The following is a 13744-nucleotide window of genomic DNA, read 5'->3' as shown; positions in this document are numbered from 1 at the left end:
TTCTCTCCTTACTTCCTTTCTCTTTTCCTCCCTCCCTCACTCCTTACTCCTCATTCCTTTACTTCCTCAGTCCTTCCTTGACCTGAGGACAACAGGAGGGTTAGAGTTTGATGGATTTTGACGTGTGAATTTGTTCAGTTTACGGTTGAAAGAGCGCAAAATATAAAGAGTAGAAAGCTGCCGATCTTATCTGTGACTAAGAGTACGAGTCGCTCCACCAGACAGATGTGATGCAGTCTACAGACGATCCCTCGAGTTTAAATTAAAATGCTTTAGCAACGTATCTCCTCTGTGAATCACTTCATCTGTTCATTATCTTTTCATTTAGTCTACAAAATGAAAGAAATTATGATAAACAGCATAAAGGAAATATATTCAAATTGCTTTTTTTTTAAACTTTCTTCATGCTTATCGATTGAAAGACTTACATATACAATAAAAAATCCTATTCTTCATAAAATATGGGATTCATTTATCATATTTTTGGATTCAAGACCTGATGTCCTAACTCCTTAAGCCTAATTTTTACCAAGTAAGACCATATAATTAATTTAATTTAAGTAATTTAATAATTGTTCCATGTATTTTCTCCTATATATTTTTTTTTCTTGAGTTCATTTTACATATATAAGATTCTCCTTTTCTTTATTTTAAATATACTGAAGTATCTCTGTGTCTTTATTTGTCAGTGGAGTATACATAACTCTACTTTAACCAGATGACAGGCCAAATAATGACGCATAAACTTACGGTTGAGGACGTAAGGTTTGGTCACGATGCCGACAGGAGCTGTGGTCGTGTGGACACCACCAAGGAGCTGCAAGAAGAAAAAAAAAGCACATTATAAACATCATCATAAAAGGACATAAAGGACATTGGTCAATCAACCTGTCAATCAGGACGTAGCCACGCCCTAATGCATACCCTGCTTTATCGTCACATATAAAATCAGGGAGGCCAAAATGTCCCAAATGAACATCATACTGCATTGAAGAAGGCTTTAAACTAGCGATTGAGACCATAAACACATTTTGAAAACGTTTACTGAGGTTAGAAATCAAGTGAGAAGTTGGTGAATTCTCCATTGACTTGTATAGAGACGGTCGCCCCCTGGTGGCCTTTTGATAGAATGCAGCTCTAAGTTACTTCCTGGTTGGCTTCATTTCAGAGGACAGGAACTCCCCGCCTAAGATTTATACGTCTTTATGACATAATAGTCTAATTTTGTTTATATATTATAGTCCAAATACAATAAGTACAGTTATTCTTAGATGAAATAAAACAGAATAAAAACTATTTACAATAAATCAAATTAACATTTTAGTCATAGCGTGCTACCGCTGACTTGAGCTCGAATAATTTCCGTTAGCTAACGCCGTATTTCTTCGAATCTTCTAATCTGCTCTCTGTTGAATCTTTGTGTATCAGCCTTGTGATCAACCTCGTCCTTCCCCGAGGACACATATATTAAAAAATAGGTTCATTTATTAAGTAGAAGGATGCGTGAACATTTAATTTCAGCGTATGCTACTTTCATACAGTTCTATTGATATTCGATGACCGCAGAGTTTTAAATACGTCGGATTTTAACTGATTATCCGAAGAATTCCTGGAAAATGGAAAACCAGGAACAACAGCGAAGATCATGAACATGTTTCTTCAGTCGCCGTCTTCCTTCCTCCCTCCCCCCGTCCTCCCTTCCTTCTCTACCTCCTTACTTCCTTCCTCTTTTCCTCCCTTCCTTCTCTCCTTACTTCCCTCCTTCCTTCCTCTTTTCCTCCCTCCCTCTTTACTCCTTTACTTCCTCATTTCTTCCTGTTTTCCTCCTTTCCTTCTCTCCTTACTTCCTTCCTCTTTTCCTCCCTCCCTCCTTACTCCTTTACTTCCTCATTCCTTCCTTCCTTCCTCCCTCCCTTCCTTCCTTCCTTCCTCCTTTCCTTCCTTCTCTCCCTCCCTCCCTCCTTCCTTCCTTCCTTCCTTCCTTCCTCTTTTCCTCCCTCCCTCCTTACTTCCTTCCTCTTTTTCTCACTCCATCCTTACTCCTTTACGTCCTCATTCCTTCCTTTCTTCCTTCCTTAGTCCCCAGTTCCTCAGGAACAACAGCAAAGATCATAAACATGTTTCTTTCCATCGCGTCGGGGTTTTCCCGACTTGTGACATCCATCCAAGAGACAACAGAGCTTTCGATTTATGAGCCCGGAGGAGATAAAAATAATAAATAAATAATTTATGGGTCACACGCTGTCACAAGTTAACAAAATGAAAGTCTGTCTGGAAACAAACGGCAGCCTGATGAGGTCAAGTTTGATTAACCTCGGGGCGGAGAGGGGGGGGTGGGGGGTGGGGGGGTGAAACTGTGACAGAAGAACAGAAATAATAAAGAGAGCGAATAAAAATATCTATATCAGTAAAAGTACTGCAGTATTATAGTGATGTAGTATGCAGTATTACAAGTAAAAGTACTGCAGTATTATAGTGATGTAGTATGCAGTATTACAGTAAAAGTACTGCAGTATTATGAGTGATGTAGTATGCAGTATTACAGTAAAAGTACTGCAGTATTATAGTGATGTAGTATGCAGTATTACAGTAAAAGTACTGCAGTATTATAGTGATGTAGTATGCAGTATTACAGTAAAAGTACTGCAGTATTATGAGTGATGTAGTATGCAGTATTACAGTAAAAGTACTGCAGTATTATAGTGATGTAGTATGCAGTATTACAGTAAAAGTACTGCAGTATTATAGTGATGTAGTATGCATTACTACAGTAAAAGTACTGCAGTATTATAGTGATGTAGTATGCAGTATTACAGTAAAAGTACTGCAGTATTATAGTGATGTAGTATGCAGTATTACAGTAAAAGTACTGCAGTATTATGAGTGATGTAGTATGCAGTATTACAGTAAAAGTACTGCAGTATTATGAGTGATGTAGTATGCAGTATTACAGTAAAAGTACTGCAGTATTATGAGTGGTGTAGTATGCAGTATTACAGTAAAAGTACTGCAGTATTATGAGTGATGTAGTATGCAGTATTACAGTAAAAGTACTGCAGTATTATGAGTGATGTAGTATGCAGTATTACAGTAAAAGTACTGCAGTATTATAGTGATGTAGTATGCAGTATTACAGTAAAAGTACTGCAGTATTATGAGTGATGTAGTATGCAGTATTACAGTAAAAGTACTGCAGTATTATGAGTGATGTAGTATGCAGTATGACAGAGACATCACAGTCATAACTATTTTATTTCTCTTATATCCAGAAACCTCCTGCAGCAGTTTAATCTCTTATTTCCTTCAGGTTGATATTTAGCTGCTGGTTTCTCAGCACTATGTCGCCCCCTGCTGACTCAAAGGAAGAACTACAACATATATGTTTTTTTTTAAAATCCTGACTTGTTGGATAAAATTGGGACTTTAAATTAAAATAGAAAGCAGTCTCCTCCTCTCCTCTTCTTAATCCCAGTCTGGAGGCTGAAGCAGGTTGTTTTTTAAATGAAAGTTAAAATAGAGTCCTTCCTTCCTTCCTGTGTTCTTTTCCTTCCTTCCTTCTTGTCTTCTGTTCTCTTCCTTTTATCTGTCCTTCCTTCCTTTCTTCCAGCTTTCCTTCCTGTATTCTCTTCCTTCTCCTCTCTCTTTTCCTTCCTTCCTTCCTTCTTGTCTTCTGTTCTCTTCCTTCCATTTGTCCTTCCTTCCTTCCTGTATTCTCTTCCTTCTCCTCCTTCTTTTCCTTCCTTCCTTCCTTTTAGTGATCCGGCCCACATCAGATCAAATTGTGCTGTATGTGGCCCTTGAATGAAGATGAGTTTGATACGCCTGGTCTATAGGAAGGGTTTTGATTGGCGGTCAGTGTTTCTCTGAAAGTGGTAAAACAACATCGTTCTCCACTGTCGATGTCGGAGTTAATACGATTTTTTAAAATGATGTAGTTCTTGGTGCAGTCGGGCATTTAGTCGACTGTGTCACGCTGTTTACTGGTTGAATTAAAAACTACAGTGAGTTTAAATCAGACTCAAACCTTCAGCAGTTACTTACTCTGGGCTTTATAATTGGCAGAGCGCGGTTCGGATCAAAAGCCAGACCCATCGCCTGCAAGTTCCTGGCCGTTGACTTCTTGTCGTCCCAAGCATTTCGGATCTGTGAACTGTGAGACGAAAACCAGTTAGAAACCAGTTAGAGACACGAACACACAGCCGAGTTTCTCAGGTCAGAACAAATCTGAAGCTCTAATGAAAAGTCAAAAAGAATTTCAGTGTCAAATACATGCCCAAATTAAAAATGTCGACATTAATCAGTCATCAGAATCTGTTAGAAATAATCCCATTTAAACCTTTTATTCTTCCCTCTCCCATTAATCATCTCACCAGCCCTCACATTTATCTGCTGACCCTTTGGAGGGGCCCCACCCCTAGGTTGGGAACCACTGGACTAAACTAGCTAACTGTATATAAAGTAGTGTAAACTAGCTAACTGTATATAAAGTAGTATAAACTAGCTAACTGTATATAAAGTAGTGTAAACTAGCTCCACCTCCAGCAGTACTGCATACTACATCACTCATAATACTGCAGTACTTTTACTGTAATACTGCATACTACATCACTCATAATACTGCAGTACTTTTACTGTAATACTGCATACTACATCCCTATAATACTGCAGTACTTTTACTGTAATACTACATCCCTATAATACTGCAGTACTTTTACTGTAATGCTGCATACTACATCACTCATAATACTGCAGTACTTTTACAGTAGTACTTTAACTACATCACTCATAATACTGCAGTACTTTTACAGTAGTACTTTAACTACATCACTCATAATACTGCAGTACTTTTACTGTAGTACTTTAACTACATCACTGATAATACTACAGTACTATTAGCTCTCATTAGCTTCCATGCTATCACATCTTGTACTTACTTCTCTATTCTCGGGTTACATTTCTTGATGTATTGTTTCTTCATCTTCTTCCGGTCCTGATTATAGTCGAACTTCTTCCTCTTCCCTGACTTCTTTGCTTTCGGCATGTTTTATGTTTTTTTGATCTGTTTTAGCAGATGTAGAAGCTGTAGCAGGTTTCTTGTTGGTGTTTCAGGAGGCAGCGTGTTTGCAACAGGAACCACGTGTGTGTTACGTCCGGTCATGTGACTACAGGCAGCCTTTCACAATAAAGTTCCGACTTTTTATTTTTCTAAAGCAGAGGCGTTAACAAGGGGTCCAATCCGGCCCACTGTCCTTCCTTCTTTCTTTTCTTCTCTTCTTCTTTCCATCTTTCCTGCCTGTATTCTTTCCTTCCTTTGTTCCATCTGTCCTTCTTCCCTTCTTCCTTCTTTCCTTTTTCTTCCCTATTTCCTTCCTTCCCTCCTTCCCTCCTTCTTTCCTTCCTTCATTTCTTCCCTCGTTGATTCTATCGTTCCTGCTTGTATCGTTCCTTCATTCCATCCTTCCTTCCTTCATCTTTCCTACTTGTCTTCTTTTCCTTCTTTACTTCCTTCCTTCCTTCCAGCTTTCCTCCTTGTCTTCTTTTCCTTCCTTCCTTCCTTCCATTCTTCTTTTCCTTCCATCCATCTTTCCTACTTGTCTTCTTTTCCTTCCTTCCTTCCTTCCTTTCTTCTTTCCTTCCTTCCATCTTTCCTGCCTGTCTTCTTTTCCTTCCTTCCCTCCTTCCCTCCTCCCCTTACACTTGAGCTATAGCAGGAACCTGGCTCTCTCAATTAATAATAATATTTAATAATTCATGTTAAATGTTGTTTTCTGTTTGTATGATGGTTGTGACCTTGTAGTCTTTTGCACAGTACTGTATAAGGAAAGATATCATATCATTACAGAATGATATAAATCAGGATTTCACCTTGCTTGCTTGTATTAACGGTAGATAATGAGGATCGTAATTAAATATAAAGAACAAAAAACATTGTATAATTTAAGCATAATTTAATGAAGATAATTCATTCATTCGGATGTAAAAAATGACCACATGATGGCGCCAGATGAAAAGTAAGGAGAGTCACTTAAAGGAGAAGTAAAAGGATCACCAACGTCACTAGTAATCATCCCTGGGCACCTTCGATATCTGTACCAAATTTCATGCCAATCCATCCAAGAGTTGTTGAGATATTTCACTAAAAAACTAAAAAACCCAACCTCGAGGCGATCACTGAGGTCAGCAGGGTTCACGGCCGAGAGGAACAAGAACATCTGCACATGATTTAAGAGCAATCCTTCCAGCTTAGATTTAAATAAGATCATATTTTAGCTCGTAGAGTTCAAACAGAAAACATCTAAAGAAGCTGCACATTCGGCTCCAATTGGTTTCCAGATTCTTATTTATTCAGTTTCATTAACCTTCATGTCGTCCTCCCGGGTCAAATTGACCCCGTCTCTTTTGACTGTTCCTTCTTTCCTTCCTTCTTCCCTCCCTCCTTACTTCTTTCCTTCCTTCCTTCTTTCCTCCCATCCCTACTCCTTTCCTTCCTTCCTCCCTTCCTTCCTTCCTTCCTTCCTCCTTTCCTCCCTCCCTCCTTACTCCTTTCTTTCCTTCTCTCCTTACTTACTTCCTCTTTTCCTCCTTCCTTCCTTCCTTGTCCTCAGGTCAAGAAATGTGGAAGGAAGGAAAGGAGGAAGGAGGGAAGGAAGGAAGGAAAGGAGTAAGAAGCGAGGAAAAGAGGAAGGAAGTAAGTAGAGAAGGAAAGAAGGAAGGAAGGAAGGGAAGAAGAAGGAAGGGAGGAAGGAAGGAAGGAAGGAAAGGAGGAAGGAAGTGAAGAAGGAAGGGAGGAAGGAAAGGAGTAAGAAGGGAGAAAAAGAGGAAGGAAGTAAGTAGAGGAGGAAAGGAGGAGGGAAGGAAGTGAGGAAGGAAGTATGGAAGGAGGAGGGAGCAAAGAAAGAGGGAAGGAGGGGAAGAACAAAGGAACAATTAAAGAAAGAGGAAGGAAAAGAAGGAAGGAACAGTCAAAAGAGACGGGGTCAATTTGACCCGGGAGGACGACAGGAGGGTTAAAAGGCCTCTTAGCCTTTATAGCTCTGGATTGTTCAGCGGAAGAACTGGATGGAAGCTTTGTCTCCAGGTTTAGTCCAGAGTGAGAGTGAGAGTGAGAGTGAGAGTGAGAGTGAGAGTGAGGTTTGAAAGCAATCGCTGAGTGACAGTCGCTGATCGATAACTATCAACCCTCCGCCTGATACTGCATGAGCGGCTGACGTCAGAATAGTGAAAGTCTTTCTTAATGCACCTTTAATGCATCGTGGTGCTTTCATTGATCTCTGCGGGGAAACCCTGTGTCTGCAGAGAGAGAGAGAGAGAGAGAGAGAGAGAGAGAGAGAGAGAGAGAGAGAGAGAGAGAGAGATGATCCACAAAGAGTAGCAGCAGCTCTGGAGTCAGTAAAGTATTGATTTCTGGATTTGAAACAGTGCATCAATTCTGACTGATACATTACCGAACACCAAAAGCCTTTTTGGCTCCGAAGAGGAACTGGGTTTGGTTCACAGCATACTGATCTGTGAAACGCTAAACAAGTAGATATTAGGATTTTTATTGGTTATATTTTGAACTTGGTCAATTATATAGTCTTTAAAATGTCAAAAAAAGCATCAAGCAACACAACAAAAACTGTACAATGTTTAGTTTTTAGCCACAGACTGTATAAAAGAAATGGACGTAACATCCGTGACGTCACCCATTGGTTTGTGGACTGCTGCTCGGAAGCCAATAGTTTCGAATCTAGGCAGCGCCATCTTGAAAATTTCAGGTGCATGCTGGGAAAAATAAAAACACGGATTCTACTTATATGGGCATGAGGCGGAGCCATGGGCGGAGCGGGGAGGTTGCCATGGTTGTGAGGGCTGGATCTCCAGGACATTGGTCAATCAACCTGTCAATCAGGACGTAGCCACGCCCTAATGCATACCCTGCTTTATCATCACATATAAAATCAGGGAGGCCAAAATGTCCCAAATGAACATCATACTGCATTGAAGAAGGCTTTAAACTAGCGATTGAGACCATAAACACATTTTGAAAACGTTTACTGAGGTTAGAAATCAAGTGAGAAGTTGGTGAATTCTCCATTGACTTGTATAGAGACGGTCGCCCCCTGGTGGCCTTTTGATAGAATGCAGCTCTAAGTTACTTCCGCATTGGCTTCTGTTCAGAGGACTGGAACTCCCCGCCTGTTTTTAGCATGTTTAGCCACGACAGCAACACAGCTCTACAGAAAATAGGCTAACATTAGCATTTCTAGCATTCAGGAGTTAGCCTTTAGCATTTACATGTACAGTAAACTTTGATAACTATTAACTAATATCTAAGATATTTAACTATATATAACAATTATTGTGCAACTGGAAGAGCTACAGTTAGCCATAAAAGCATAAACTTATTGAGAAATGTTGTTTTTTTAATATTAATGTAGTTTTAAATACTTACCCGAACATAATTATGTTATTCTACCACATAACACAGAAGAAAGTTACCAATTTAAGTCTATTTAACTCAGAAAATGTACAGAAAAGTACAAATATATTATATTTTTGAAAGATGGTTATCTCTCATTGTACATGTACAGTAAAATTTGAAATTCAGCTATAAATACATTAACAGAAAACTCCAGATATATTATATCTTTTAGCTTTTTGTGAGCTCATTGGCTCATTTTCCATCCCTATTTCCATCATAGAAATATAATAAAGCCATTTTTGCTGCTAAGAAAACTGTTTATCTGTTATTCCCCCAGATATCATAGAAGAAAGTTACCAATTTAACTCTAAAAATGTGCAGAAAACTTCAGATATATTATATATTTGTTTAGCTTTTGTCGGTCTCATGTTCTGTTTTTCTTTTTCTTTTCTTTTCTTTTTTATCAAACAGCAATTTTAGCTCAGAGTGGGACGTCTGTCTGTCTCCTCCTCCTCTCTGACAGCAGCTGGGCGGAGAGAGGAAGGAGGGAGGAGGAGAAACAGGAGGAGGCGGGAGTAGTAGGAGGAGGAGGAGGGAGGGAGGGTTTGCAGGCGAGGACTGTCACCGGCAGAAACAGGGGGACTTGTTTGGAAAAAGCTGCCAAAACGAGGGGGTTGAATTTTTTTTTTTTTGGGTTGGGAGAGGAGGTGTGGTGGTGGACGGTGTTAAAGGAAAAAAGGAAGGGGGGTAAACTGAGAGTGAAGCAAGCCGGGGGAGGGAGACCTGGAGTCGGTCTGCTGCTGCTGCTGTGACCCGGTGAGAAAGCATCAACATGGAGCTGGAGAACATTGTGGCAAACACGGTTCTGCTGAAAGCAAGGGAAGGTAAGGATGGAGGGGTTGACAGCTCCTCTCTTTTTATTATTCTCTTTCTCCTCTACTGTTACTGAGTTGACCTGCAGGAGTGATGCAGCTGGACATTAAGAGAGTGATACATAATTTGTTACTGCACTTCCTCTCTTGGTCGGCAAATCTTCTGATGATGCGACTCAATACTAAAACAGGATATTACCTAAAAAAAAAAAAAAAAGAAAAAAGAAAAAACGCGCCCTCCTCTCCTCGACTGTGCACCAAACTCCATTTACAACTTGAGCAATTTAAAGTTTTTTGACTTATCCTTTAACTTTGAATACACCTTATAACCTACTTTTAGATTTTACCCAACTCTTTACAAAGCAAAGGTCAAATCGGCATTAAAATAGTTTTTAAAAAATGTCTAAATTATAATAAAATTGTTTGTCTTCCTTGTTAATGGTGCTGTCAATAACAGTTTCAATACACTCCTAATATGGCTTAAAAGAAGACAGCTCTAATGCAAAACTTAACATATATGTTAGCTTCATATGTTTTAACATTTGTTTCATACAAGTCGATTAAAGTGACTTTTTTTTTTAATGTAATGACTTTCAAATTTAAAGGCGCATAAAATGAGTAGTTTTTAAACAGTAGTTTGGTTGTGGGTTATCTATGATTGTGTACATTGCATTATTAAAATAAAAAAAGTGAAGTGAAGTAAAATGCGTGTGCAGCAGCGACACATCGGGTTTCCCTTTGCTGATGTTGCAGCATCGTCCTGTCGTTTGCGAAACAGGATGTTGAGGCAGAGCAACTGTGTGCAGTAGCTGGGTGGTGGTGGTGTTTTTTTGTTTTTGTTGTTGTACTTTTTGCAGGATCTGAATTGCAAAGTAGGATATAAGTGTTGATGGCCTTTTATTTAATGTGCAGTCCTGTTTTATATAGGCTCCTAACATACCTGCAGGGTTATATAGGCCTATATATATATATGTACAACTGTAAATGCACTGGATTAAATGTTATATATACAGTCTGTACTATGGCTCCTTTGCATATAATACCCTCTTTTTCTTCTTTTTTAAGATAGTCTTGTTGTTTTATAGGCTACTAACATACCTGCAGGGTTATATCTATCTCTAATAATGTAAATGCACTGGATGAAATGTTATATATCTACTAAACAGTCTGTACTATGGCTCCTTTGCATATAATACCACCCTCTTTTTCTTCCTTTTTAATATGGCCTTTTATTTAATGTGCAGTCCTGTTTTATATAGGCTACTAACATACCTCTGCAGGGTTATATATATATATATATATATATATATATATATATATATATATATATAGGCTATATATCTCTAAAAATGTAAATGCACTGGATAAAATGTTGTATATACAGTCTGTACTATGGCTCCTTTGCATTTAATACCCTCTTTTTCTTCTTGTTTAAGATAGTCTTGTTGTTGTATAGGCTCCTAACATACCTGCAGGGTTATATAGGCCTATATATATATATATATATATATATATATATATATATAAATATATATATATATATAAAACTGTAAATGCATGGATGAAATGTTATATTTCTACTAAACACTACTACAGTTTGCATATAATACCATCCTCTTTTCTTCTATTTTATATGCAGTCTTGTTGTATATAGGCTCCTAACATACCTGCAGGGTTATATATATATCTCTAAAAATGTAAATGCACTGGATAAAATGTGACATATCTACTAAACAGTCTGTACTATGGCTCCTTTGCATATAATACCTCCCTCTTTTTCTTCTTGTTTAAGATAGTCTTGTTTTATATAGGCTTCTAACATCTGCAGGGTTGTATAGGCCTATATATATATATATATATAATAATGCAAATGCACTGGATAAAATGTTATATATCTACTAAACACTAGTAAAGTCTGTACTATGGCTCCTTTGCATTTAATACCTCCCTCTTTTTCTTATTTTCTTAAGATAGCTTTTTATTTAATGTGCAGTCTTGTTGTTTTATAGGCTACTAACATACCTGCAGGGTTATATATATATATATATATCTCTAAAAATGTAAATGCACTGGATGAAATGTTATATATACAGTCTGTACTATGGCTCCTTTGCATATAATACCAACCTCTTTTCTTCTTTTTTAAAATGGTCTTTTATTTAATGTGCTTGTTTTATATAGGCTACTAACATACCTGCAGGGTTATATATCTCTAAAATACAAATGCACTGGATTTGGATATTTGGAGGAATTGACTAGTTTTAGTTGAGTTTTTCAGGTTTTAAGAGGAAAGCCCTGATTTGTAGAAGCTGATGAATAATGCATGACACTATATATATATATATGGTTTTCTAAGGCATTGTTTATTATTACTTTATTCTTTAATGACGCTCAACCTCACACCACAGGAGAGCTCAGTAATGATCACATGAAGCTAAACCAAAAGCAACACTTTTAAATCTGTTATTTCAGGTATTAATCACAGGATAACAATAACAGGAAAGCCTTTGATTTGTAGAAGCTGAAGAGGATGAGATAATGCATGACACCAAATATGGTTTTCTAAGTCCACTGTTTCTTAAAGGTGCAATATTTAGTTTATTTCCATCTTGTTTTTTAAAGCTTCTAACATACCTGAAGGGTCTAAAATGCAAACACACTGGATCAAATGTTATATATCTACTAAACACTACTACAGTCTGCACTATGGCTTCCAGTATGAATTGTAAGCAGATATATTTGTGAACAATGGAAACGTCCCTTTTGTTATTGTTATTCTGAGCAGCAGACAACAGTTGTGGTGACTCAGTACGAATATAATCCTGATGCCATCTGCAGAGAGAGAGAGAGACACACACACACACACACACACACACACACACACACACACACACACACACACACAGAGGAGTAAAGGAGTTGTCATGATCTCTCACTGTGAGATTATCTGCTCAATTTAGTTTTATCTGCTAGCCTCTGTGCTGCTGGTGCATATATCTCTGCCCAGCAGCCGTGTCCCTGAGCAAGGCACCGTATCTCCCCCTTTAAGAGGCAGGCCTTGACCTTTGACCTTTTCTGGAGCCCTGGACAAGATGATCTTTTTATCGTCGGCCACAAAAAGTCCTGCATCGGCATTATTATCCAGAAACCTTTGCCAGATTTGTGAGAGCTTGACATTTTTTTTGCATGAAATGGCCAAATCAACATGCAGCTTGTAGACATCATTGGCAAGGATTCAGGTGGAAGCGGTTTAGTTGTAGTTTAACAAGTGAGGAAGTATTTTTATTTTGAGGAATTGACTAGTGTTAGTTGAGTTTTTATTTAGTTTTTCAGGAATTAGGAGGAAAGCCTTGATTTGTAGAAGCTGTAAAGCAGGGGTGTCAAACTCATTTTCATTCAAGGGCCACATACCAACCAATTTGATCTAATGTGGGCCGGATCATTAAAAAGATGGAAGGAAAGAAGGAAGGAAGGAAGGAAATAAGGAAATAAGAAGGGAAGGAAGGAAAGACAGGCAAAAAGAAGGAGGGAAGAAAGGTAGGAAAGAGAGATAGTGAAGGATGGACAGACAGAAGGAAGGAAGGACAGATGAAAGGAAGGACAAAAGGAAGAGGTGAAAGTTTATTTAATGAAGGCTTATAAATGGGATGCATGTACAGTATTTCTATTTATATATATATAACAATGAGCCCATGGTTCTAATGTTCAGAAAATGAATATTAAAAAAAAAGATAGCACTGAAATATAGTTTAAATTTTCTATTGAAGTAAAAGATGACATATGACGCTTCATTGGTCGTTGATTAAGAAGGAAGACATTAAAAAATCCTCGGCTTGTAATATCCTGCAATTTTACTGCAATAAGATCACATAAAACACTGCAAATTGTATTTTTAAGAAAAGTTGCTGCAAAATCAAACATTTTAAGCCACAATAATCACAAAAAACTGACTGATTAGACCTAATTTGATATGGATATTGAGACACTTTGCTAATATTCAACGACGTATAGACTGGTTTGCTGTTTACAATCAGTTATATACACACAGCTGTGGGACTGAGAACCTCTTGCAACAATAGGCCTGTGCGATATGACGATATATATCATGTGATGACCGAAAACCATCTATTGTTTAGTATCCTGCTCTATTGTTCATTACGTTGTGACATAAACAACACTCTTCATGGTGGTATTGTTCATCATTTGAAGGTGGTAGCTGGTGCACGGACCAACTATTTTTTTTTCATTATATTAAAAATGTGCTATATCAGGATAGATATTGTTATCAGGATATGAAATGACCCACATTGGGGTAAGATATTTTGGTGCCCAGCCATACACCACAATGTTCTGATTAGGACATTTACAGCATTCAGATATAAATCAACTTGGTTTTTTTTGTAGTTTGGTTTTTTCACCACACCGAGACGTCTGTCAGCTCTGGTTAACATGACACACATTCCAGTTC

General features: G+C 38.0%; 2 protein-coding genes across 2 annotated transcripts in view; one reads left to right on the top strand and one right to left on the bottom strand.

Moving 5' to 3' along the window:
* nop16 (NOP16 nucleolar protein homolog (yeast)) overlaps positions 1-5126 on the bottom strand; it is a 10379-nt gene extending 5253 nt beyond the window's left edge. The window contains 3 exon segments of the mRNA XM_053331236.1: positions 739-817; positions 4042-4150; positions 4935-5126. Coding sequence (XP_053187211.1) covers positions 739-817; positions 4042-4150; positions 4935-5041 — 295 coding nt within the window. The 5' untranslated portion in view covers positions 5042-5126.
* Positions 5127-9121: 3995 nt separating this feature from the next.
* The window catches only part of grk6 (G protein-coupled receptor kinase 6), a 73631-nt gene continuing 69008 nt past the window's right edge, over positions 9122-13744 (top strand). The window contains exon 1 of the mRNA XM_053331194.1: positions 9122-9288. Coding sequence (XP_053187169.1) covers positions 9237-9288 — 52 coding nt within the window. The 5' untranslated portion in view covers positions 9122-9236. The remainder of the gene's footprint in view (positions 9289-13744) is intronic.

This window comes from Scomber japonicus, chromosome 13 (genome assembly GCF_027409825.1).
Source record: "Scomber japonicus isolate fScoJap1 chromosome 13, fScoJap1.pri, whole genome shotgun sequence".
Lineage (NCBI taxonomy): Eukaryota > Metazoa > Chordata > Actinopteri > Scombriformes > Scombridae > Scomber > Scomber japonicus.
The sequence above is the reverse complement of the archived record's forward strand: the minus strand, read 5'-3'. Positions and strand labels throughout refer to the sequence as shown.